Here is a 26,844-nt window from a genome sequence, read left to right as displayed (position 1 = left end):
AGCATTGACCTCTGCCCGACCTCGACCAAGCGGAAATTTCCCTTTAACCTCGCTAAGGAGAAAAACACACATCGGCAACGATGACAGGGTGCTTTCATGTCCTGATATGGACATTAAAGGCATTGAAGACTCGCCCAAACCGCGTGCGGCCATCTGAAAAAGTTAACTTTCTGTTGCTTGTAAGTGACGTTTTGTTCGTGTCGCTACACAATGCAGACATTAATGAAACGTGATACCTTGTTATCTTTAGCTGGACCTGAGATGTCCATCGCTGTATCGTTTATACACTGTGCTGTGGGTATTGACCGCAGCTGTATGTACTGACTGTACACTAGTGTCTAATTACCGACGGTAGCAAGCTGTGTGTTTTTTCTGGGATCGATGGTGGTGTCTAACACTTTTTTTACACCTCATTCGAAACTAGGTCAGATTACCGGCATAAGACGTTTCTTTTTGCGCGAGTCTTCACACCCTTTTAGTGGCATTCTCGGGAGCTTGAATGGGTGCCACACACACAGTCTGCCTTATTATTCTTGGAATACTCATTTGCAACGAGATTGTTTGATATAAGAATGTAGTTCGTAGCTTGAATTGGGTTTCAGTTTAGCTACTCAGGGGTGCTGGCCGGGAACCCAGTTGGTCCCAGGTAACAGGGTCCCCTTTTTCGCCTGCTAGTCACCTTAGGCCTATCCCATATTTTCCCAGCCCCCTCAACCTTTCCCCTGGCTCCCAAATTGACTCTGGGCCACAGGGCTGTAACCCTCTACCCTCCGCTATTCAGGCCTGGACAATAATGTAAAAGTGTGTAAGCATGGTGATTGACTGAAGTAATCTCAACCTTTTTTTTTTCTGTCCCAAGATATAATATCAAAACACTGCACGTGCCGCAGTTGATATTTGTAGAAAAGAGCTTACATGCCTAGGCTTCCAAAGTTTGATATGATTTGAAAAGATGGCGCTATGCGGTTTCGCAATGCATAGTCAAATGTTGAGTCAGAACAACCGTAATCGCAGGCCGCTTCGAAGCCAATCTGAGTTAACTAATGCCGCTTTACCAGTGATCATAATGTTAACGTAAATGTGTCGTACAACAGTCAATAGCGCCATTGACTTTATACTGTAATTCGTCACTGTCCAAACCACCTATAGCATAGATGAAACATTTCAACTGACATAGTATCCTACCCAGCACATGGTTACTGATGACTTGCCCCATGGGCGCTTGTACGTTATTCCATATTATAACCGTTTAGATTTCTAGCTAGAAGCTGATCAACTTTAATTAACCGTACTGAATTCGAACCTATTTGCCGCCCCACCGCCCCCCCCCCCGAGTAATATCCATATTTAATCAAGGAATTTCTCAAATGTTTCCACCCTTCTTTTCACACCATCTGTAGGCATTGATATAGGCCTATGCTCTTTAAGGTACCAGCAAAAGAAGCAACGATGACATGTGAAACTATGGCAAATCAATCAACGCATTAAGTCATTTTAAGCCTTCCCATCAATGGTTTAACTTTTCGAGCGGCTGGGTGTACATTAATATAATTGCGGTATGGCACGTACACTGGGGTGTAGCTATATGACTCATTCACATCTAATGTGCACATGTCATACCGCGCGAGCTTTATCCAGTTAGTCCAATGTAACATCAATGTACTTTCCTTGGTAAAAGTAGACGGCAGTAGATCTGACGGTAAAATTGCAAATATTTTCACTGAAATTATTCAAAGCCACCATGGAGGTTATTAAAATTCTCAGTTCCTCACCAATGTGTTGCTTTAAGTCATGGTTAGTAAACTTCGCATCACAAAAATAAACCAATAAGCAACAACGAAAAAAAAAACACGATTAAAGCACATAAACTGATAATGATGAGCGTTTGGGAGAGAGTCCATTTCTGCAACGGTAATAATCATGTAATGGGCCGTCACACAACGTAAGTGTCTGCTCTAAAGTGCGATTTCAGTCAATAGCAAATTTTAGTCGCTTAAAGATTAGTTATAGCGCCATCACTTAATAACATAACGACTTGACCTGCTTTTCACTGTTTTCACGGAACCAAATGTATTTGTGTTTATCTTCAAAGAAACTTGAGAAATATAAAATAAGGTCAAGGCGAGGGTTAACATTATTTGAGGAACATGAATCAATTTCTTGGCGAACGGCCCATCGCAAGAATCGAATTCACTTGACCTGGTGAACAAATTAGAATCATACTGTAGAATCATACTGTGCAGTCTTGCTGAGCAAAGGGGACGGTTGCCTCAATTCAGCTTTGCTACAGCAGTTGTTGTACAGGCCGCTTTTCATCTTCCCCTTCCCTTCTCCTATCCTGCTCCCCGGAGTCTTAAGAAAGGCCGTCCCGAAACAGGGTCATAGTATTGTGAGGACGTTTGAACAATCTTGATGTGATCAATATATTCATTCACGTTCTTGACAGTAAGGATTTGAAAAGATTGTTACTTTTCACTCTTGGGGTTTGACAGTACTCTGTCCCACAGTTCTGATTCTGCAGCCCCGGCAGGCTTTACATTGTGACTATCTTCAAGCGTATCATGAGGATTTCTGCAATATTACATAACACAAATACATCGAGTGGGGATGATATTTATAGGATATGTGTCACTCCATTGCATTGGTGAATCACATGGCACGCGACCGAACCGAACTTGTGTTCTCATTCTCAGCTATTACTATTACGTTTGATTGGGGAGAGGATTTTCCTTGCATAGTATCACGATTCTCAAAATATACAGCCAGATGCCAAGTCAAACAACAGCAGCAACAACGCCCCCCCCCCCACCTCCCCACTCTCCCAGGAAGACAAGCAAGAAAACGATATTGCGTGTGATCTTATCCATGGAAAGGATGCTACTTACACGAGAGTATGGTCTAAATTTAAAAAGATGTTTGAGACATTAATTAAAAAGATGTTTGAGACATTAATGTCTCAAACATCTTACATCTTGCCCAAGAGATTATGTTTTCTTGTACGATTGGCCCTTGAATTAACATTCCATACTGCGCAACATCGTAATAGGCTATGCATTATCACTCGAATACATATCACTGTACCCTAGTATATATCCTTAAAATCGTTGTCATTAATAATGAGAATATAGAATGCTGTATATATCCACGTTTGGTTATAACCTTAATTTCATGGTGTCTCCCCCCCCCCCCGTGGGTGGGTGGGGTGGGGGTGCCGGGAAGTTACAACCTTGTCACCCTGGCTCATTTTCATAAAATACGGAAAACGAAGAGGGGAGAGGGTGAGGGGAAGGAGGGAAGGGTATGACTTTATCTTTCACGATGTTTAATGATCAAATTAGATTTCATAAAATTATTCCAAACAGTGAGTGATCATTAAAACAATTCATGAGATGTTTCACTGATAAATACAGTTCAAGTTACATTACTGACATATGTATGTTAAAGGTCTACGGACACCTACGATGGACATTATCCTAATCACCCTACTAATTGGCTTTAGAAATTATGAAATAGCTGCAACTGCACATCAAAATCCATCAAAGATTGACCATTTTACAAGTCTTTTCTTTATTCTACTTTTATTTATGAATAAACATTAGCTTATGATATACACATTGATGATGTAAAGGGAATGACTGCCTATTTTTCCCCCTTTGCTTTTACAACCTTCATTTCAAGGACACTGAACACAGGTTTGTGGACATAAGGCGATTGTCTTCTTTGAAAAGAGGAACATCACATTATTCAAATGATATATGTGGGCTTGTAATTACGGGTTACCTTATTAAGGCCAAAGATAAGACATTTTGATCAGCGCAACACTCTATGTCATAGTTTGCACATATTTAATGAATTTCCCAGATTTATCAAAACGTCAAATGTGTATATGATAGAAACGAAAAGAGCTTTTTCGAAAATGTGTCCGTGGTATTTAAGAGCCTGACGTAAGGCTGCACTTAACCGCCAAATCAAGACACACTATAGACTTCAAGGTATGAAATGCCAACTTAACGCTGAAAACTCGCATATATATACCAGTTTTCTATACGAAAAAAATATGAAATGATAGACCTTCTCACCAAGATGCAACTTTTTTTGGGGGGATATGGGGGTGGGGGAGCATAGGGTGGGGGTTATTAACTGTATAATATATGTCTGTAGAATTAATTCTTTGAACGTGCACTGCTGTGAAATATCTCCACATCCATGTGGCCTATACCTATATATGACCCGGTGGGAACTCGGCATGTATGACGCCCCGCTCAGCGGTTGCTGTGAAAAATATGGAATCTATATATATACACAATTTTTTATGTAATTTTCTCTATAGCGGTATTGATAAGATTTTGTATTTCTGCTATTAAATAGTAGCGTAGAGTTGTTACTTAAAGAAACTGAAGTTTTATCGCGAAATTTACTAATTTACAAGATTAAAGATTTTGAACTCTAACAATCATGCACTTTTGACCTTTCATAAAATCTTGTGGATATCATACACATCACTAAAATCAATTATGAACCAATCAAATTTCGTCCAAGTTAAGGTTCCAATACATGCAATATTCTCCATGAGAAGTTCTCCATGATCTTGGCACCCTTGTATTAAACACACGGAGATATGTCTTGAACTCATTAAACGGAGCTATATATATATATATATATATATATATATATATATATATATACCGGCAAGAAATGACATCTGTATGTCAATATTGCCTTTCTTGGCTTATACGTGGTCACAAGGTTCTACAGCTTGAGATCCTGACCTCATTTCACCTTAACCTCCCATCAACAATAGTCAACGTTTTTCACAGCAACATGAAAACAACGATTAATTTAGTACGTAATTAGTTATTACTATTGCATAAGATTTGACCAAACTATAACTGTACTTTCGATGTCACCATGCCAAATCCAGATAACCCTTCCCAACCGCTGATGCCTTCAGGCTGCTTTCACGAATTGTATGCTTGCGTTGCAATTAACACTTTGAGATCTTTGATCACATATTGTTACAGGGGCTGCTGATGTTTTGATCCTAAACAGGATCTCACCCAGAGGCAAATCACTAGACCTGACTACGTGTGGAAATAGAAAAGCTAAAAGGAAATGTCAAGCTCTGTAATTTTATACATTTACCTAGAAAATGCTGTTTAACTTAGCAATTTGTCAGCAGTTATTTCCCCCCTCCCTCTAATTTGATTTACGTACGGTTGTTAAGAAAAACTCCCTCATAGATGTCAATCATTTACGGGTCAGTTTTATTATTCACAACCATTATATTAGAACGGCTTCAATTCGGTACGTTATAATTCCTAAATTTGTGTCCAATAAACTTTCCAACATTTTTAAACCACGAAACTTGTACTAAGAATTATCGGCCATCCCGGCTTCCCGTGACATTGTTTACTATTGTTAAACAGATACTGATGTACATCAAACTGCCATAAATTAACTTGGCTGCGACCACCCGATGCCTACGAATTGAGTCAGCTTAATAGCGGGAGAAACGTTTAAGTTTGTACAGTTATTAACCTATATGGAAATGTATACATTTCTACTTCTTCAACGAAGGTGATAATAATGCTCCTCTTGCTAAGTACGGTATCAATTTCAATCGCCCATAAGGATGGTAACTTTGAAAGCTAAGGCATAAAGCCTTGGCCTGTGCTAACTTTAGTAACAGTTTCATATTCCTCATAATCGTACAATACTTTCTCATGATAGGCCTACTGCCCATGCAGGGCCCAAAGAATATAGTCTAGGCCTATCCCAGGTTACAACAGTTACTCCCTACCCTTCGCTGTTTGTCTAACGTTTATAGTTGATATTTGCAAGAAACTCACTTGGACTGTATCATTATTATCACCTTCATTGAAGATGTAGAAATGTACATTTCCATATAGGTTAATGACTGTTCAATTTTTAACGTTTCTCCCGCTATTATAAGCTGACTCAATTCGTACGTATCTATTGTCTGCGACACGTGTACACGTGGTTATGCAAGTACTCACTGGTGTGACGTAACAACGACAGACTACTGAGTATTGCACTCACGGCGCTGTTGACTTTACCTAGAAAGTAAACATTACTGCATAATGTTCGTGGAAGTCACGTGAACTTTGTCTTATATGTGCTGTATGGCCGTAAACGAATTCAACATTGTGTGTTTAATGTTTCCTCAGTCTGTACACATAACAACAACCTCACTTCAGTTCCCCGTGCTTCACCAATAAATAAATAAAAAAGAACAACAGCAACAATTTATGTGAAGACAATAATAATAATATGAATTTTAGAAGATATGTCCACCTACAGATTTGGCAATTTAGAGCTATATTTTGTCTTTAGGTTTATTATTATTATAATCCGTGGTAAATATCATACTCGCGCGATAACGTAAAGGAACATGAAATGTGATCTGGTATTAAAGTTTGCCACAGGAACTATGAAAGTACGGAGATAAGTTGCTGGATATTATCCAGTCCCTTCCATATTTAATCATTTATTTTATTACCTTTTTTGTGGAGGTGGAGGTGGAGTGGGGTGGGAGGGGGTGGGGTGGGGAGGTACACATATTGACTGATGTCCGTCCTGGAGAAGGGTCTAAGGAGTCTCCCTACCTTGAGATAAATTTTGCTTGGGTAAGAGTGCTGAGGATGCAAAATTGTGCTATCATTAACCTGAACTTCATTTGTGTACAAGCATTTTGGCGTGCGTTATTCAATGTAAGCCATTTGGATGAATGTCTGACTTCCCTTTATTGTTGAGGGGGGGGGGTGGAGTGAACGTTCCCCAATTGTTCTATCCGTAACACATTCGACTAAGGCAATCGGGGGATTCAAGGGAAAACATGTCATTGGCAATAACACACACAAAAAAAGAGAGAAAAATCCCCATTTATTTTAACTCCTTTCAAGCCTTGTTTTGCCATTATTGACCCTTCATTGAACTCATTGAACTTTGTGTGATCACTGTTGGAAATACACATGAAATTCTTCCAGGAAAAACATATATTAGGGGAGGAGAAAAAGTAAGGGGATCCATTGGAACAAAACCATTGTTAGTAGTCAGTGACGTGCATGGTTGACACTCTCTAGAGCGAATGGAGAGGGGTGAAGGAGTGGGGGGTGGGGGGTTGTCAAGTATTGGTACATTTGTACGATATACCAGGGAACTCGGTTGCAAAGTTTGCGTGGTGTAAGAGAGCACTGTGAACAATAACATAGGTTGTATTACAATTGTTCTCATCGAGTTACATATCCGCATGGTGGAGAGAGGTATGGCAAGGCGGGGGGTGGGGGGTCAGGACCGACTGGCTCTAAATATACGTAGTCGGTGACTGAATGGGCGGTTAATTCCCTTCCGATGGTATTCTTTCTATATATATAACGCGTTGGACTGTCCCCAACTAAAAAGGACCCACGCCATCACCCACTCTTATCACCTCCCACTCTTACTCCCGGAAGATATGAAACTATCGTCTTCACAGGATATTGAATAAAAAAAGCAATAGGTGTGATTTTCTACTTTTAGGACCCTTCACTTTATCCAAAAGCAAAAATATATATATATATATCAAATTTATTACAGCCTGTACTAATAGGCCACAAAAACACAAAAGTTGAATGGTTAAATCAATCATGTTCGCTGTGTCTGTATTATAAGGGTTGAGATACGTGACTTATCATGTGTAATCGCCTTTCTCCGAAATTTGTGACTCGCCCGTAAACGGGGTGTCATGTAGGCGTTAAGATTCGATAGCGAAATTCATACACAATTAAAAGGCATCCACGAATATAAGACATTTAGACAAACGTTTTAGCAGAAAGTTCCAGTAAAACCAATTACATATACGTATAGTATTTTACGAGAATCGAAAGCTTTACTGGAAATCTTCACAATAGCGTTTGTAGTTTGTTTATCGGAACTCAGCTGTAAACAGAAACGATACACAGACCGTCTTCGTTGAACTCGGTAAGGTCACGTTACTATGCGTTTCATTGACAGAATAAACAGTACATAAACGTCATCCAAATACCAAGAAGGATTCGTCCATATATTGTAGCTATATGTGAGAATTGATACCATTTATCTGGGTCAGTTTTACCATCATATCATACCAATTTTCACCATTTATTCAACTTTTAGCATAAAAGTATTTTTATATAATTCCGATAGCAGTAAATACTACAAAAATATAACCTTATTGTGCTTAAAAGCGTCCTACTTTATAACAATATACCCTTTAAAATAATGATACTGCCCTAAGCCACACAGCGCTGATCTCATTGGGTTAACGAAATGAATATTCAGTATAAATGAATAGGCGGAAGCCAAAGCACGTTTTATCACAGAGAACAGCTGAAACACGTCCAGTTGAATTGCACAATCAAGCACCGTAGGCACGATAAGGGTAAAATATTGAGAACGAAAAAGTCACTAACAACGTGCATAATTGCGAACCAAAGGAAAATTTTACCGGATATTTACCTGTCTTGAAGCAAATTGGATATATCTAAGGAACATGCCTCGTGTTGTTCCGGATCAAAGAGCTAAATTTGAAAATGATGAACTTTTCCGAAAGTTGAGTAGGGAGACCGAGGTACGTATACCATACACTACCACTTCTACTACTACTACAATGTTGCTATTCTTTAACATAGGTACGATACACTTAGCTTGTAGTACGTACGTACACTTGTTTCACTGTGTAACAAACGCTGAACAGGTACAACTCCGATCGAGTGGAGGGTACAGGGCACATTATGTGCCCTTGACCGAGGAAAGCGAACAAGGTAAGCTAAAAAGGAATGTTAGGGCTAAAATATGACTCAGTTAGTACGTACTGTACATAGAACTGACAATGTTTGTTTGGGTCTGTGGGCAACAGTTAGTTTAGTTTATGGCAGATCGTGCTACAGTTATATCTGGTGAAGGATGTTATACAAATAGTTTGCCTTTTCTCCGGATTGCAACTTAAATTTAGAATTGGAAATACCCATTAGTAAGCCAGTGGTTCTAAGGAAGACTACGTTAGCAAAGTCGAGGCGACAGTCACCTATTCGTTGCATATTTCTTTGCTTGGATTAGGTTCTAGGATCAAACTAATAACAAGTTTTTTTTTTCATGTTAAGGATTAGAATATCATGTAACATCTCCCTACTTAGCATGTCCAAAGTATAAACACGTACCTAGTAACAACAGGGGCAATTTATTTCGATAAATGTCTACCCGCTTGCATAAAATAATTAACTAAGTACGGTTGTAAAGTTGTCGGAATTTAGCAGAAGAGAGTTCAAGTGAATCAGTCAATATAAACTTAATTAAATTGAATGGTTCTTATAAAATCTCTTAGTAACATTTGCGAATAACCAGCTCTCTTCTGATAGAGAGGTGGGACTTAATTGATACCAAGAGTTCCACTGTATAAGTTCCAATTACTATTATATTAGATACATCAGTTTATGTTGCCATTGGTTCCTATACTCTCCTGTAGGTTTTAGAAGAAGAGGAAGGTCGTTGTTGCACCAACCCCCCCCCCCCCCTACCTCCACCCTACCATTTAATAATTTGTCCTCCTCTGTGATTTACATAGCCATTTTGTGTAAACGTTTGACATTCACTGTTCGTTTATAAATATATAATATACTGTATATTGTTTCTGCTTTTACTGTTACTATTCAATCAAAAGATATATATTTCAGCCATTAAAATTTTGAGACTGTATTTGCACAAGAAAAAATATTAGACATTTTCAAATTTCAACTATTTCAGAGCAAAACTTGATTTATTGGCATAATTGCTATAATTTTGCGTAAAAAATTAAAAAGTGATTAATGTTAAAAAAAATGTAACCACCAAGTTCAATCATCATATTTCAGATGCAGAAATCTATAAAATAAAAGAAATTGAAATGCTATAAATAAATTTTAATATTCATACTATATTTTCATTTTTAATCATAATTGAAATTGATAAGGGCAGAGACATTTGTGGATACATAACGGGATTCGAGTTATTAACCATAACAATGGCAGTCGTGTACTGCTAGATATACCAACTGGACTACGCAGCTCCAAATTAATCCTATATTTTAATTAATACGATCAAAAACGGTTTATCTTTCAGTGGTACAAAGTTTACCAAAATTTGGATGAAGAGCTCCAAGAAAACAAATAAGATAGTTCATAAATAGTTTTAATTATGATGTCGCGTTTAATTAAAAAAAATTAAAACATCTTTGGAACACTAACAACTGCATATTTGTGTTTTCTTCAGGACAAGATTATTCAAACAAAGGTGTGTTAAATGTCGTTGCTTAATTTTAACCAGTAAATCACCGCGTTGTTAGCCGTATGGACAACATGAAATCGCTTACAAGTGGATTTAATTTATTGCCTACCGAGAGACACTTTATACTTTCTATGTGCCACCAAATATTGTATCACACACGTTATTTTGCAATGCAATGAAATAAATAATTTTTCCCAGTAGATCAGGCTTGACTTTTCAGGAAAAATCGGCCGAATTTGTAGACGTTTTGTGACAACAACAAAAAAGAAAGGAAAAGAATATAGAGAAAAGGAAAACCGTGGGGTTCATATGAAACATTATATAAACAAATTTAAATTATTTTGTCTTGTTTCAAACATCTTGTAAAGTAATTAGTCCTCACATTGCTGTTACCAAAGACGGACGCGGGTGATATTGGTTAAGAATGAATGGGCTTTATACATAGAAGTTCATTTCTTAATCATCGGAAGTAATTTGGTGTGTCAAAAACCCACTAGTGATTTGAAAAGTCACCCGGTAATTTCACACATTGTAATCAAAAGAAAAAACCCCTTTTCTTTCATAACTATTTAAAATATTTACACCCCCATGTTGTGCTGACTCACCATAGACTTTTCTCTGTAACAGAGCAAAACACAATGGCACCATTGTTAAAATCATTACAACATTCCCTCCTTCCCCCTGCATCAAAGGATGCAGTATACATGTCTGTGGGTTCATTGATGACTGTATGCAAGGCCTGCAAATTGTAAGCATTTCAGATAACAATATTGGCCATTTTAGAAATGAAACAAGTCAGCATTTCACAAGTGATCAAGTTTACATCACTCGACATAACGATAATAATGAACAGAGGCTTAGGCTATAGGCTAATTCATGGAACCCCAACTACGGAACAGCTAGAATATAGGATTGTTCTGTGTCCACGTCACATATCCATTTAGGTACATCAAGTTCAGTATACCATACTAAGAGGGTACACAACAGCAACACAACTGATGCACAGTGAAGGAATCCATAAACCAGAGAAAAGACACTATAAGTACAGCTAAACAAAACACCTTTAATGTTCACAAAATGACGCACATACAAGGTTTTGTCAAGTGGTAAAGAGGAACTGTCGAAAAATCCCGGTTATTTGATGTCTTACATTGTTGGTACTACACGGTCTACTATACATAGCCTAGCCTATATACGAAACTCGTGTTACAGAAACCTTTGATCAGTTGTATACAAAGGCATATGCACTGTTATATCTCCGAAATATATGCAGTCACAGCCACCATAACAGGCCAATATGTTGCAGTATAACGTACCTCAATGAGCTACAGTCACACATGAATTTAGCTGTGTGATTTATCAGTTGAATGCAGGAAACGACGTTGTATGTATGATGGCATGCATTCAAATATTAATTTATTAAAAATAACAGTTTTTCTTCTGTGAAAATATAAGTGATTTATATAACTACATGTACAATGTCACATGAACATTGATCCTATTATTATCCTAAACTATGAAAGACATCAAGAAGTCGAAACTGTTTCATGAAATACAAATACAAATTATATATTAATTATACATAACTTGATAGGTCAACATTAATAACATAGTTTGCATAAAAAATAAACGTACATGACAAAATAATTAAACAGTAACTTGTTATCTTGGAATTATTAATTTTTTAAATAGCAAGCTTTGCTGAAGGAAGAAATCAAAACCTAAAATTGATAACATGGACAAATTTTGATATTAACTAAAACAGAGACAAACCAATAAAAGATAAACTAACTATAAATTTCATGATTACACCTCCCTCGCACTCTTGCACCGCCCCTGCATATGGAAAACAAGGAACATTAATCAGGGAAAACAGAAATAAAAATAAACAAGTCAAAATGTTATTTAGGAGGACCATTCGTCTATAGAATATTTAGCTATGCTGAACAGTATTCTAGTCACTTGCACAAATCCGTTCCAAAAATAATAGCTATAGAACGAAAATGATTCGCTTGAGTTTATCTTTATTCAGCAATCAATGTATCACGTAAAATGATTTCTTGTACCTGGTAAAATAATGATAAGGTTACTGATTTATAGATTATATTATGAATATGATTCTTCTGTATGCATGCAGCTATAACTTTATATATCTGCTTTCGCACACTGTCTGCGGTATATACACGGTAGTGGGAGGTAGTTTAAACCGCAAACCATTTTTGGCAATGCTCTCTTAAATCGTTAAGCGATGTCTAACAGATATATTTAACCGGAGATTCGGTTGTGAGGTAACTAGGACGATGCGGTGACGTTTGTAAAATTTGCTACCCATCGATCGTGATCCATCGTATGTAAACTAATTAACATTAATGTGGGTAGAACATCGATTGTTTGCACAGAAATAGTTTTATTGAATTATATTAAAAAAAAAGGAATGTAATGTGCTTACTCAGAGTACTATATATACATTACATGATTCTTCATGAGAACACAGTGTAGGCCCTATTCGCCATGTAATTTAAAATACCAGACCCTTTCTGTAAGAAAATTATCAGGTCGAAGACTTTTGCATACTATAAATTCGAAATAAAATAAAAAATGCGTTTACACGATTTGTTTTGCAAAATGAAAAATGTTTTTAACTTACTCAATTTTTTTTTTTAATTATAGAGGATTTGCAATAAATTAAATTAATAGAAGAGTGTATGAAAAAAGACTGTATACTTCGATATCAAAATGATGGTTTAATATAGATATGTACCCAGAGTAAACCAATATATATATTTATTAGATTTAACATTATATGCAAGCCATGATATAAGCTACCTGTTAACATCATATACACCATACATAAAATATAAATAGTTATGAAGTAAATGGTTATACTTAACTTGGCCTAACAAGCATCCAATATGTTGTTATACTGTATAAGGCCTTAATTTAAAAAAAAAGGTAATATACCAGCTAACCTGATTTAATTATACACAGAATAAACTTACATTTGATAGTTCAGGTTTAATTTCATATAGAAACCTGATATACATGTAGCATCAAAAGAACCTCTGATATATATACCCTCATGATAACTTGAGCAGAATGAACTTAAGGTTTATCCTAAGTCGTTTAAGTATGTTTGGGTAGATTTAGCCTGAAAATAAAGAATTAAGATAATTTCAAATGTTATCGTTTTGCTTAATTACATTTTTTTTAATGAATGAGAAATTCCATAAGTCACAGGAAATGATGATCTATATGTCTGTATATGTATATCATCTTTAATGAGAATGTAATTTCATACATTATCAATGAATTATAAAAATTAATATAAGCAGTTGTATGTCAAAAAATATGAATCAATGATAAAAAAAAGAAAGTAATATTAACAGTTGTATTCTTTAAGTAAGAAGGTTTACTGAGGTCTTCCTTAAGATAAAAGGAAATTACTAGATGGACTGTTTTCATAATAATATATTTACCGTTCAAGTGTATGTATATAAATATTATATAATAAATAAAATATGTATGAAGAAGACATGAGTGCTCAAAAAAAAAGCTGGTAGGCAAAGTAAGAAATGTACTGTCTCTCGCAACAAAATATTTTGAGAGATTGGTGGTTGCTTAAAAGGAAGATTTTTCATCATTTTCATCATTTCAATACAACAGGTGTTCCTTAGAGTAGGCAGTAATTGACAAATCGCATGAAATTGTTCTGTAACTATATCTGGTATTCATGCTCTATTTTTCCAAATGTTTTTGTTCAAGTTTAACTTTAGAAGAGCCATCATCCTACTAAATGCTCATTTGAAATGAGTATCTGTTATTCTATTAAATAATTTACAGTATTAACATTCTTAAAGCTGTTCTTGAAAATTTGACTCAACACATGTTAAGAGGGTTTTGATTCGTTAACAGGTTTTTATATTGGGTTAGAAACAATAATTTCATTCAATTCGAACAGAAGTATTTAACTTCAGCCTACATGAATATAAAAATATTTATCAAAACGTGGTATATTTAACAAAGAAATACACAAAGAGAAAAATTAATCAAACATTAGCGGTAACAAAACGTTAACCGTTAATGATATATAACTTACAGGTATACAGTCTATTGCAAAGATTTAACTGCTTCAGTTTGAAATAAAGGTTACAGCATGATAAATAATACTGATTCTGAAAATTTGTAATCAATTGTCATAACGCCTTTCCCTAAATATTAATAGCTTTTAAGCTTTTTGTTTCAACTTAAGATCTCTGATTTTAATAATTCGGTATTTGTTTTGATTTCTTTGGATTAAGCAGTACGCAACAAATTCTTGTGATTGAGTAGAATAATATTTGATAATTTATATATGAATCAAGTTATATAGATATTTTCACCCTTTCAATTCTTGAAAAAGATTGACACTAAATATTAATATAATGTCATGTTATGATATTAGCTACGTTATAGGAACAAAGATGGGATGAATCACATAAGCTATATGATGCAATAAAGAAAATAACTAAGAAAGAAGGAACCTACATAAAATATTTTAAGAATTGGAAACTTCACAATGACCGTAATTATTTGACTTCTTAAATAACCATGTTTCAGTCCTCTTATGGTGGTTTATATTAATATATTTATCTTGGTATTGTATTTGTCAATGTACAAACGTACCGTACGATAATGTAACTTGTTCGATTCACCCGCCAAGGACTTTAATTTGAACCTTGGAATTTGAATTACTAAACAATCGGTTTTAAGTCTTACGGAAATAAGTTAACTTTAGTTTATTTTTGTATGTTATATTACAACGATTTCTAAAAATATCGCTCTAGCATCCTTGAACAATGAATGAGCCATCTCAAAAAACCAAAAATCAAACAAGGATGCAATACTTTTCCAATTATGGAAAATTTAAGAATAAGACCAAAAAATGAGTATAAGAAATAAGGAAACAATCGTCCTGCGAACATGTCTAAAGTATAGCATTATGTGGATCAATCAACACATCAATACAATACTCACTTTATATTTGTTCTAAAAAACAAAAACAATTTCCGTACAAAAATTGCCCGATGAAAACAAAACTTCTTTCAAAGAACATTAACGTTTTTGTTTCTTGAAGTTGAAGTGAGAAACAGTGAAAAGTATACCGTAAATATATACGTTTACACTGGAGTATTTGGAAAATAAGTATGAAACAAGCCATCGAAAAAATTAATGAACAGTTTTGCTTGCCATGATCATACATACATATAAAATACAACAACAAAACTAACAATGAACTAATGTACCCAGTGAATGTTATGGTTGGTTCATGCAGTTTACATAAACCAATGAATAAAGATTAACTTGAAAAGTTTTGAACATGATTGTTATTATGCCTATGAATTAAAATATAAGATAAAGCAATAACAAAAGCTCTCCAAACAATCTACAAATGAACTTTTCTGTTTGTTCTTGAATGAATACTTAATTTAGTGTTTAACTGATAAATACTCCAAAGAAAAGGACAAAAACATCAATCAATAAATATTTATGAATGTAATGAAATAAATATTCAACGCAGTATTTGACTAATGGTTGATTAACAATTATTATTGGTATATTATGCAGAATTTCAGCCGCTAGAACAATACCATTATTTGCCTAATAACAGTATTTGAACCAAGAATAATCAGAAGAAAACAATCTTCTATGAATGTGTATATCTTTGGTATTAAGTGGGTTTTGAAATCACCAAGTAAACAATACCATAATCATTCAATTTGTATTAACGTCTTGATTTGCATATTTTACATAAATATTCAACAATAAGAGCAACGAAACAACTACAAACCCTTGAACATTGGTGTGCCGAAGTTAAATGAGTTTTCAGTTTTCAATGCAATATTGGACTAATCTTTATATGACCATGTAAACCATTAGAGTCGATATTTCTTAAATGGATTTTCAATGCAGTTTGTAACCAATAAAGATAAAGATAGAGAAGACAGAAGGGAAAAATTATAATCATGTTAAACTTACACACTTACACACTAATCAATTTACCTTGCAATGTAGAAAAGAACGTATTATGTGATAAAAATATGGCAATACATATTGGCATTTCTACAACTCATATGCTAAGCATGTACCACTAACAAAACATTCCATGATATTAAATTATTAAGAAATTATTCTAATTATAGAATATCCAAATGAATATTTCCCATTTTGTATCCACTTAAAGGACCAAAAACACTTTCAACGTCTTTTAAAATGAGTTGCCTACTTTCTGGTACATTCGGTTTATATTATTTGGAACTTTATACACAGCTTTCATATGGCTTGGGGAAAAGGTTAACCCTGAAAACACAGCAGTTTTTTTGCTTTTGTTTTTGTTTTGAGTGGCCAACATTCCGACAGTTTCTTCCATAATAATTATAAGATTGTTGCCATGGTGATGAAATCTCTTCTTTCCCCTTCCTCCTTTGACAAAATCGTTCCAAGATCTTTTGTACTCTATGATTAGTCTCATAGCTATATTGACGAGAAAAAGTTGTCACACACATATATACAGAACGTGAACCAGTTTTGCGAATCTTGGTAGAATAAGAATACGCCAATTTCGGAATTTTCTACACGACAAGTATCTTATACTGTTTGTTTTAGTTATCGAATATAATATGATATCAATCAGAATTTACAGCAGAAGAGAAGAAAGAAAAGAAACACACTCGCCGATACTCATATATAATTTCTCTTTCTTACTCTCGACAAACTGCTCTGTGAATTTCTTATAGTTATAGGGAGGTACAATTATCTCGCTCTTATAAAATAGATCTGTATATTGGCTCACTGTAAAACGTAATGTGGTTTTACTTACTTCCTTTCCTTGTTTACCTGCTTCCTCACAATCTTAGCACTTTCACTTTCCAGTGACTACAGTACAGTTACCGGATAACATTTCTTAATACTTAAAATTATAGGAGTGTTAGCTCAGTGGTTAACGCCGTTGCCTTCCAATCATATGGACCCCAGTTCGAGTTACTCCAGGATTAATGTATGTCGTCCAGTTACAGAGTTGTTGACAATTGACAATTCATAATCATGGACGTTAAATATGAATCTAAGAGACTGGCTTCGGTCAGCTTGAAAAGCCAATGATGGCTTCTTCGCGAGTTCCTGCTTGCAGGAGGATATAAAATACATACTGTCCACCCTAAAAGAGCAGTCACTTCCGGTCAACCATTCTCTTTCCTTATTTTTTATTGTGTGTCGGTTTTGTTTATCATCGCATCTCTCTGGTACAATCCGTCCAGACTCTAGTTGATGTTTACTTTATTCGTGTTTACCATTTTCTTCATTCCCAGATCCGTTACACTGGATATCGAGACAGATCATTAGAAGAAAGACAAGTTCGTTTTCAAGCGAGTTGTCGTGAAGGCCATGCCGAAATTGTAAGTTTCCATTCCCGGACAAGTTAGCCTAATTTGGGACAAGAAAACTGTGGAAATTTTGATGAAAACGTCCTTAGGAATTCTTTTCATTGGATTTAATGACATTAATTTGTGGTTGTAAGTCAAAAAAAGAAGAAAAAACAGCGAGTTCAGTACACGCTGAATGTACAGTTCGTAGTACTAATCGATATAGCTCTCTTGTGTAATACGAACTTCATGTAGAAATATATCTTCCATGTATGTTAATTTGAATTTATTTTTCAGTTTAGAAAACTATGTATTAATGATAAGTATCTTGCGTGTTAACTGACATAATTTGTTCCCAAAGTATCGAGAAAAAAATGATAGATTCCCGGGCCTCTCATTATATGGATACGACGTGAATCTCTTTTGATATATCCTCGCTAAAGATTTACATTCAATCATGAAATTAATACATTCACTTAGTATAACTTGCTTCAAACTAATTTCTTTTCATGGTGACGAATTTTGTTTTTCGGTTTAGTAAAGACTTCGACAATTTCAAACAAAACAAGTAAAGAGGAAACATTTACATATAAAAACAAAACAAAAGGTGTTAATTGAAAACGTTGTCATTGCCATTTCTCACAAAGAAACGAAAGAATGGGTAAAAAGATAAATTAATTTATTACGGTATTAACTCCTTTTTCTTCTCCTTTTTCCTTCAGGCATTTGTATCTACAGGCACAAACATACCGCTATCTTTCTTGTCAAACGCTTGGAGCGAAAACAAAACTATAAAATCAGTAACGCGAGAATTTGTTGATTTCGAAAGAGAAGTTGGAAAGGTAAGGCTTTAAAAAATATCTTATTTTATTCAAAAAAGAACTTTCTAAAAATAAATCAGATTAGTATAAGCACCACAGGGTAGCTTTACTCATGCAGGGAGCTTTACGTTACTTGTGATAACATGTTATCAGACGTTCGAAGAATTGACATATAACACTTACATGATACATACGTACAATCGTATTTTAAAAACAGCACTTTTTTAAAAATTTTAAAACAATTTTATTTCATTTGTATCCATTTTTTGTCTTGTCATTTTTTTACTCACAAACTTGTAAAATTGTATCAAATTGCGGTAACAATATGTCATATTTCACTGTGCTGGTTCTCTGTAAAACTTTTTTTCTTTCGAAAATGATGTTCAATGCAACCAAACTTGAAGTAGTTGTATGTAATAACTATAATAGTAAAGACACACTTGTCTTAAAACCTTTCTCAGTTCTAACCGACCTTCTATGTTATGAACAAGCCAAGGTAATGTAGCTACTATAGTATAAGCTATTTGGGTGTAAAATGCTTGTTGCAATTGAGAGAGGGAACTTGTAATTAGATAATATACTTCCTGTTCGTATACAGTTTCCCCTTTGAACCTTTGCCCTACAATTCACCCATTTGCAACAGATATATTTGACACGATCTATATGGCAAAACCAATTTGGCTTCTAAGCAGAAATGAAAGACATTTATAAAATGTTTAAAGATATCTATATTTACTTGCTTCAAATTTAATTCCATGTATCTGCAACTAACTCGAACATATTGTGAATTTAATTAGAGATACATCAATATAACTAGAGATATCCTGAAGAGAATTTCATATATTTTTTGAGTCCAAGGTATAAGCTGAAGATAAAAGCCTAGTTTTTACGGAGTTAAGGATATCTTTAAATGATGGTCTCTTAACATGATTTGAAGATATTTGTAAATGCATATTTATTTGAAGGTGTCTATCCTTTGTTGTAAAGATATCTCTAATTCGAATAAAAGATGGAACTATCTTTAATTTCTTTGATGTATTGCGAGCTATAAGTTGTACACTATATATGTTTCTTGGGCAACCTTTTTTTAGAGATATTACTAAGAGAATCGAAGATCTTTCTAAGTCATATGAGGTTGTCTTTTATATTGTTTGGCATTTAAATGTATCTCTAATTAATTGAAGGTTATCATTAATTAATTTGGGAAAATGGCTTGCCATGTACGATTCCAATATCAATTCCTTGGTGTAATACATTATAGGGCGTATACTTTCGCATATACATTCGGAGTCGTGTCTACGGCTCTAGTATATATGTCATTAATGTTCATGAAAACTTCATGGTTAGAGTTACTTTATCATTATTCCTATTAATATCCATGTCAAAGCAGAACTGCTAAAGCGAACGACATGCGTCACAAATTTTAATCCTTTCAAGTTAAACTATCGTAATTTGCTAATTGGCTAAGGTGTTACCTCATAGCACAACCGATGCTCTCCGGTGAGACAACTAGTTTCACGATAAACTGTATATACATCGATAAATTACATATATTGCGGTTAAATTCGCGCAAGGCAAACACTTTCTTGACCAATGGCAAGTCTTATATAACATATACACGTCTGCCGAGCCGATGGAGGAACAGAATAATTGAAAGCTTTTCTTAAGAGGTTTTGAATTCCTAACTGCCCTGCGAACCCTTGGAATACATGCATCTTGGTAACGTTAAGTAATTCAACTTTTATTCCAAATAATTAAAACAAGGAGTATTCTGTATTTGAAAGAAAGCGTTCCTTGCATGTAAATGAATGATTATTACAAAGTGACTGGGCGACAGACTTTTCCAGTCGATCGGAATGGCTAATGAAACATTAATTGCTAATTAGCAAAGCAAAATGCCGATTGTAATGATAAAAATAGTTCGGGCACATGTGTGTTTGTCTATAGTTTGATCAAATACAATCTTAGTTTGAACAATACTATTGATACGCCTGATGAACTTTCTAAAGCGTTTTAGCGATCAAACGCATAAGTGTACAGCTAAGTTAAACATATTAACGTTAACCCTATACACGCAACGGGTTACAAGAATTATGGATGCCCTCGAACCAAGGGTACAATCTTAGGCGATTAATAGCTTTACAAGTAAACTAGAAAATTTGTACCGTTTAGTATATACGCTCAGGTTTTTTTTATTCCCCTCCTTTTAGCCTTGAGAGTTGTTTGCCCACACACGTCAGTTTTGGCTAGTTCATATTCGTATCTTGAACACGTTCGATTCACCTTTAAGGCTCTGTAGGCGGGTATCTGGATAACCTTGCCCCTTTCACCTTTGGACATGGCCGTGAGGAGTACTGCTCTCTCTCTCTATATATATGCATATCAGTCCTATCGGAAGTTATCTGCAAAAAGCCGTACACATGTCTTTCGACAGTTAACCCAAAAGATCGTTAAATGACTTCTTCTTCTTCTTTTTAATGTTTTTTTTTTTTTAAGTTAGTGAGAACCTTCGTTTTTAATTTGTCGGGCAAACGGTTGATGTGTTCATTTTTAGCATCTGTAAAGTCGCGCACGGGTGTCCTTCGTCTGAGTTTTTACGAATGGAATTTGAAGTTAACGAGGGAATAATTTTCCTCAAAAAGAGCAAATTCTAGGAAGACTTGACACACAAAAAAAAGGCCCGAAAGTACGGAGAGGTTTTCTATAAATATATCTTGAACGGTAACCAGTGATGACAGTATAGAAAATAAGTTTCTCTGTAAAACTTTACAGAAACCCTAGAAATTCGGTAAATAAAAAAATAAAGTTTGACAATTGTGATTAGCAATATTGCGGGCAATATATAGGCTATGTGGAGTCCAACCATGCTTTGGAAAAGTTACTCCATACAGGAAAATAAAGTAAATAAGATAAGGAAAAACCATAACAACGGCAACCACACGTGGCTCTGTGACGTCAGGGAGACTTTCTCAAGTCTTCAGTCTTGTGTGTGAAGGGGGCAGTTAAATGGTGATTGTTTCCTTCGATGGAATCAGAGATGTTATACATCATGTGTGGGGAAGTTGTTGATTACAAGTATAGTACCTCTATCACGTAGACCAATCAGAAACGTGTCTTGCCTTTAGTGACTGCAGTACGACTAGAGACTCAGCTGAATATATTATTCAAACATGATACTCTATAAAGTCATGCTGCTACTTGATACATTTCAAATCAGGTTACCGTTTTGTCAGCTTTTGGATTTACAAGTATAATGCGTGACCATGAATCCATGACTTTGAATGTCGCTGAAACGATTCAACACATATCCATATATGGAGTCGAGGGTGTATAGCCGACCCTGTACAAAAAAAATGACCTCACTTAATTTGATGCATATTGAAAAGGCAATACTTCTTCTCATATACAGTGAAGTTATAGCAGTTTCCTATACTTGAGACTTTTAAGCACTGACAGTGAAGTTCGCTATAAAGTTATATATATACATTACAAACGCGAATTCGATTTTTACGGTAGCTAAGTGAGTGACGTCACAAGGTATGACCTTCCATTTATATGAGCATAAAACCAAAATTTACTTCCTGGCCACGCGGCAAATTCGCTTCAATTATCTGTAACTCGCATACAACAATACTCCGCTCCGAATAACATCTGTAAGTTTTTGGTCAGTCTGGTGATATTTGTCACTAACTTCAATCTTTTGAAATCGATATTAAATCGATAAGATTGAAATAACAAATCTATAAAACTACGAACGTCACGATAAAGTAATTATGTTCAAAGTATAAACAAACCAAATGTGAAGAGTATAAACTTTTAAAGTCTTCCCGTGGAAAGTATCTGGCTTCCGACGAGTAAGTCACAATATACTCCACCATCTCGGAGCAGCACGCCATAACTGCTTGTGATCGTGACGTCACATATCCAGAAGGTACGATCCGCCACCTTTAACTTATCTTTATAGTGATTATTTATACCTTACTCGTTCTTTCTCTTTGTAGGTTCATCTAAAGTCACAATTGATCTTGAATGGTGTTTGTATCACATGGAGAGGATGGGTGGACCTCCAGAGGCTGGATGGCATCGGGTATATTGAATACGACGAAGAACGTGCAATGGTGAGTTTTATATATCGATCGATTTATCGATGCAGCAGCAAACTGATATGAAGAAAGTACACCGATATTGGCAATATGGTAATGAGTGGTCAATGTACAAATATTAAAATATCACTTTATACGATATTGAAGGATGGTAGATGATTATATGGCTAGGTTTATTTTCGTAGATTTGCGTGGTATCAGAATTTACGGTAGACTATTACGAATAGTCCATAATATAAAAAAAAAGTTTTAGTCTTTTATGTTTTCACGATACATTTTAACTACGGATGCCTGATTCATACAGTTTCATCAATGCACATTGGGAAATGACTAACTTTCACACCCTCCTCTTGTCTAATCAAAGTAAAATGATCGCTTAGAACGTATATATAATGACCACATTTCTACTTACTTATTCAAAGAGAAAAACGCCACGAGGAAGGGGAAAGGCCTACGCATTCAACACCTTATCAACTCATTTCCGATTTTCTATGAACACTGTATTACTGTTCACCACACTGAAGCCAAATATAGGCTACCCCATCGGCGTAAATAACGTAATTACATCTTTAAGGGAAAGAGTGGGATACGTCATGTTCCTGTATCTTCGTGCTTCCGCTTGGCTGAGGGGTTGAGAGGGTGGGGCTATCGTCCCGGCAGTTTGTCATACATATAGTTTCCTTCAGGGTCAGAGTCAGAGTCGTCAATATTGCACCATTCTGCATATTATGTCTGAATTTCGTATGAATCCGCTGTTTCATAACTCATGTGGTTGCTAATCGTTATACACTGCTTGACCGAAACCACGTATCATGTGAACTTCCCGTCCCCCTCCCACCCCCTGCCACGCTGTCCTTCCCTTCTCATCCCATCCTCTCCACCGTAAAAGGTTAGTCTATGCACCGCTCGGTAATTCAGGAGGGGGGAGAGGGGTAATTTAGAAATTGGTTAAATCTCCTATCAAGTTCTGACGTTCTAGTATTACCGGAAATTGATTGTGTATACTGCAGAAAGTTGCGTAGATGAAGGCAAAGTCAATGAGGTATAGGAGTGTATATGACGTCATATTATAGGTAATGACACCTCGCGATCCCCACCTTTAAAGGGATACAGTCGTTATATGTCTACCTTTTTTTGTACCTTTCAGATTGAAGATGTCGTCAGGAAGGAAGCTTTGGAGGAACAGAGCAGAAGATTACGGGAGTTTGAAGAGAGGCAGCGGAGGCATCGAGAGGAACTAGAGAGGGCGGCAGAGGCAGAAATGGAGGTAAATTATCAATGATAATAGTAGTGGTTTCACATATTAGATTTAGGGGTGATTTTGAGAGAGGAAGGGAGAACAAACAGAGAGGGGTGAAAGAGGCGAATAACTTTTCTGGGAGTTAACCGAAAAGTTACAAGAAGTTTGTAGAGAAATGTCTTATCTTTTCTCGCATGCTTTAGTTACCATTTAATTCGAATCAATACTTCGCCATTAACTCAATTCATCTTATCACTAATTTGATACAGAAAACAATAATAATTAAGCTATTTTGGAATGTTGAAAAAAATCTTTCGACATTACGTTATTTGGAAATGGAAAACTAATGAACTGCATCCGTTATTATGTAAATGTTAGTTACGAAATGTTCAGTATGAACGGGGGGAAAAATAACAAAAATTATTCAAACAGTTGATTTAAACTTAAGAAAAAAAGCTCATTGGTATACCACAAGTATGACAAATACTTCATTTCCGCTTTAACATTATGTCGTTCTGTATGCGCGCCAAATGCCTTACCAATGGAAAAGTCGTTCTGAAGATTATTACAAATTTCTTATTTTCGACTGATGAGTTTAACGAAACCCATGTACATTTCAATTAACATCGACCACAATTGATTTAATATCGTTCACACGACCGTGGGCATAGCTTTTATCATATAGAACATGAACAATAACTTTTTAAGAATGTTATTATACCAAGTTGACATTTTGGCGTTCCATGATAATATGGTGATACATGTGTAGACGCCATGTTGCAGGCTTAGCTTGGTGCATGTTGTTAGGTCAATGACCGCTATATCAGTGGTCGCCGTTTGCATTATGTAAGGTCGGTTTTGTCATTTATCATGAGCCACTACTGATCGACGGGTGCCGCATCAACCGCCTCTGTGGGGACTACTTGCGGCATTTATTTTCTTGGAATCGTACTTCGGCTGCAAATAGCGATGTAATATTATAGTTTTGCTCTCCCTCATACACGAAAGCGAAAGTAAGATCCCAAAACGTAACCCTACATTCTTCCTCCCGATGCCCACCGTTGATTTATCTGTGTCGTAAAATATATTCAGTTGAAATGTTTGTTGTGGAAATTTTATGATTTTAGTCTTTTGTATCAAAATTGTTTGGGCGATCAATGACTTTTCCGAAGCAAAAATGGGAGAGAATTGAACGACTATGGCATAAATAGAGCGTAAAATTGTCGAAGAAATCAACAAAAGCAAGAAAACCTTATTAAGACATTATTAAGTGTAATAAAATTGTCCCGTTTTTCTATCTTTTTGGTTAAGTCGTTTATCATTACTATATCAATCATAGTTATGTGATCGTTATCTTATAACGAGTGAATCGTTTGATTGATCGGTATCTAACGCAGCTATCGTTGCATTATATACAACATGATGTATGATCGGTATCTAATGAAGGTATCGTTACTATATTAATGACATATGATCGGTATCTATAGCTACATAAGTTTCCTTATATTTGATTGCCGAGCAGAGAAGCTAATATGGATGGGGTCTGTGCGCCCTTCTTTGCCCTGCTGGTTTGGGTCCATCGAGCTTGTTCAAACAATTCCAGTGGTTTCGAAAAACCTGAAAGATTCTAATATGAAGCAGGCGAAATCAGCCTTCTTGTGTCGATTTTCGGTCAACATTCGCTAGAATTCGGTGCCATAGAATCTTATAACATTTTTTTAGTTTCAGTACTCAAGTTTCCTCTCACAAAATGCTGAGGGAACAACAAACAAACCAAAAAAACAGGAAAATGTCCTTATTTGCTTTGGAATGTGATTAATATCAGGCAATAATAGCCATTTATGTAAAACGGTATTTCGGATTTTCAGATCTGACCAATAACTGTGGCTGGTAAACCTGTGCGCAAAACCCTGCTTAATAAAATACAAATGCGTTACACAGATTTACAGGTGCTTAATTGCGATAACTCCGCAATATACATATTAAGGTTGTGTAGAGTTCATCTTGTGTTCCAGGAATTTGGTACAATGGCAATTAACTTGTGGTATTGATGTGTGTTGTCGATCAACAAGACAACCTTTAATGTGGTTTCGTGTTTGATTTCATGACTATTCACAAGCCCCCCACTCAACAAACACCCTCTGCTTGTTGCCAAAGTTGGGATTAATTGGTAATTGTATATCCGAAGGAAAATGCATTTGAATGAACAAAAGAACGCTTTACTTCCGTTGCAAACAACATCTCCAATTGGGAAGTAGGCCTATTCAGTGCGAGCCGTGATGTACATATGTGAATAGTTATAGGTGGCACCCTAAACACGTGTGATATTAGTGTGTTCAAAAATATATTCAACATCGTGTAGCCGTAGTAACAGATACTTCAATAATGTACCGTATACCGTGCCGTGAGAAATTTTATGTATAGCGCGTTATAACTAGGCCTATATATAGCCAAGATATTATTATTATTAGTATTATAATGTGTTAATTCCATCACATAAATATTAATGGCTGAACCACAAATGCAGGGACTGGCGACAAGGGGTGCGGGCGGGGAGGATTGGGGGGGGGGAGTGGCTCCGTGCCGTTGAATAAGTTACGATTACCTTCGCATATCGAGCCAGTCCGGCAGTTAGAGCTTTTATCAAAAGGTCTCTTTTTTGGAACTTTACTCACAAACTTTACAGTCAGTGGATGTCGACCACCCCCCCCCCCCCCGCGCACAACCCTACTCCTCAACACCTTCCCCCATGTATCTTTGTGCGTGCATCAATTTATTTTATCCTACGTGGCCGTTTCACCATATAGAAAATGAGCTATTTGTTGTTGCTGTTGTTATTATAATTATGTCTGCATCAGTCTTGAAGTTGTACGCTGGTTTCCGTTCGGCACAATTTGGAGTTAGGTCAAAGTTACAAATGCTGTTTTTCCTCAGTATTGTATTACAACGATAACATTGTAGATCTATAACATATACAGTACTGT

At 35.7% G+C, this 26,844-nt stretch overlaps 1 protein-coding gene across 2 annotated transcripts in view; it reads left to right on the top strand.

Annotated features, from left to right (window-relative positions):
* The first annotated feature begins 8,330 nt into the window (after positions 1–8,330).
* The window catches only part of LOC139961690 (core-binding factor subunit beta-like), a 28,607-nt gene continuing 10,093 nt past the window's right edge, over positions 8,331–26,844 (top strand). The window contains exons 1-5 of one of the 2 annotated variants that reach the window (XM_071961101.1): positions 8,331–8,608; positions 17,643–17,729; positions 18,419–18,538; positions 22,519–22,635; positions 23,768–23,887. In XM_071961101.1, coding sequence (XP_071817202.1) covers positions 8,531–8,608; positions 17,643–17,729; positions 18,419–18,538; positions 22,519–22,635; positions 23,768–23,887 — 522 coding nt within the window. In that variant the 5' untranslated portion in view covers positions 8,331–8,530. The remainder of the gene's footprint in view (positions 8,609–17,642; positions 17,730–18,418; positions 18,539–22,518; positions 22,636–23,767; positions 23,888–26,844) is intronic. The other variant, XM_071961093.1, reaches the window with a different exon arrangement.

This window comes from Apostichopus japonicus, chromosome 3 (genome assembly GCF_037975245.1).
Source record: "Apostichopus japonicus isolate 1M-3 chromosome 3, ASM3797524v1, whole genome shotgun sequence".
NCBI classification, from domain to species: domain Eukaryota; kingdom Metazoa; phylum Echinodermata; class Holothuroidea; order Aspidochirotida; family Stichopodidae; genus Apostichopus; species Apostichopus japonicus.
The sequence above is the reverse complement of the archived record's forward strand: the minus strand, read 5'-3'. Positions and strand labels throughout refer to the sequence as shown.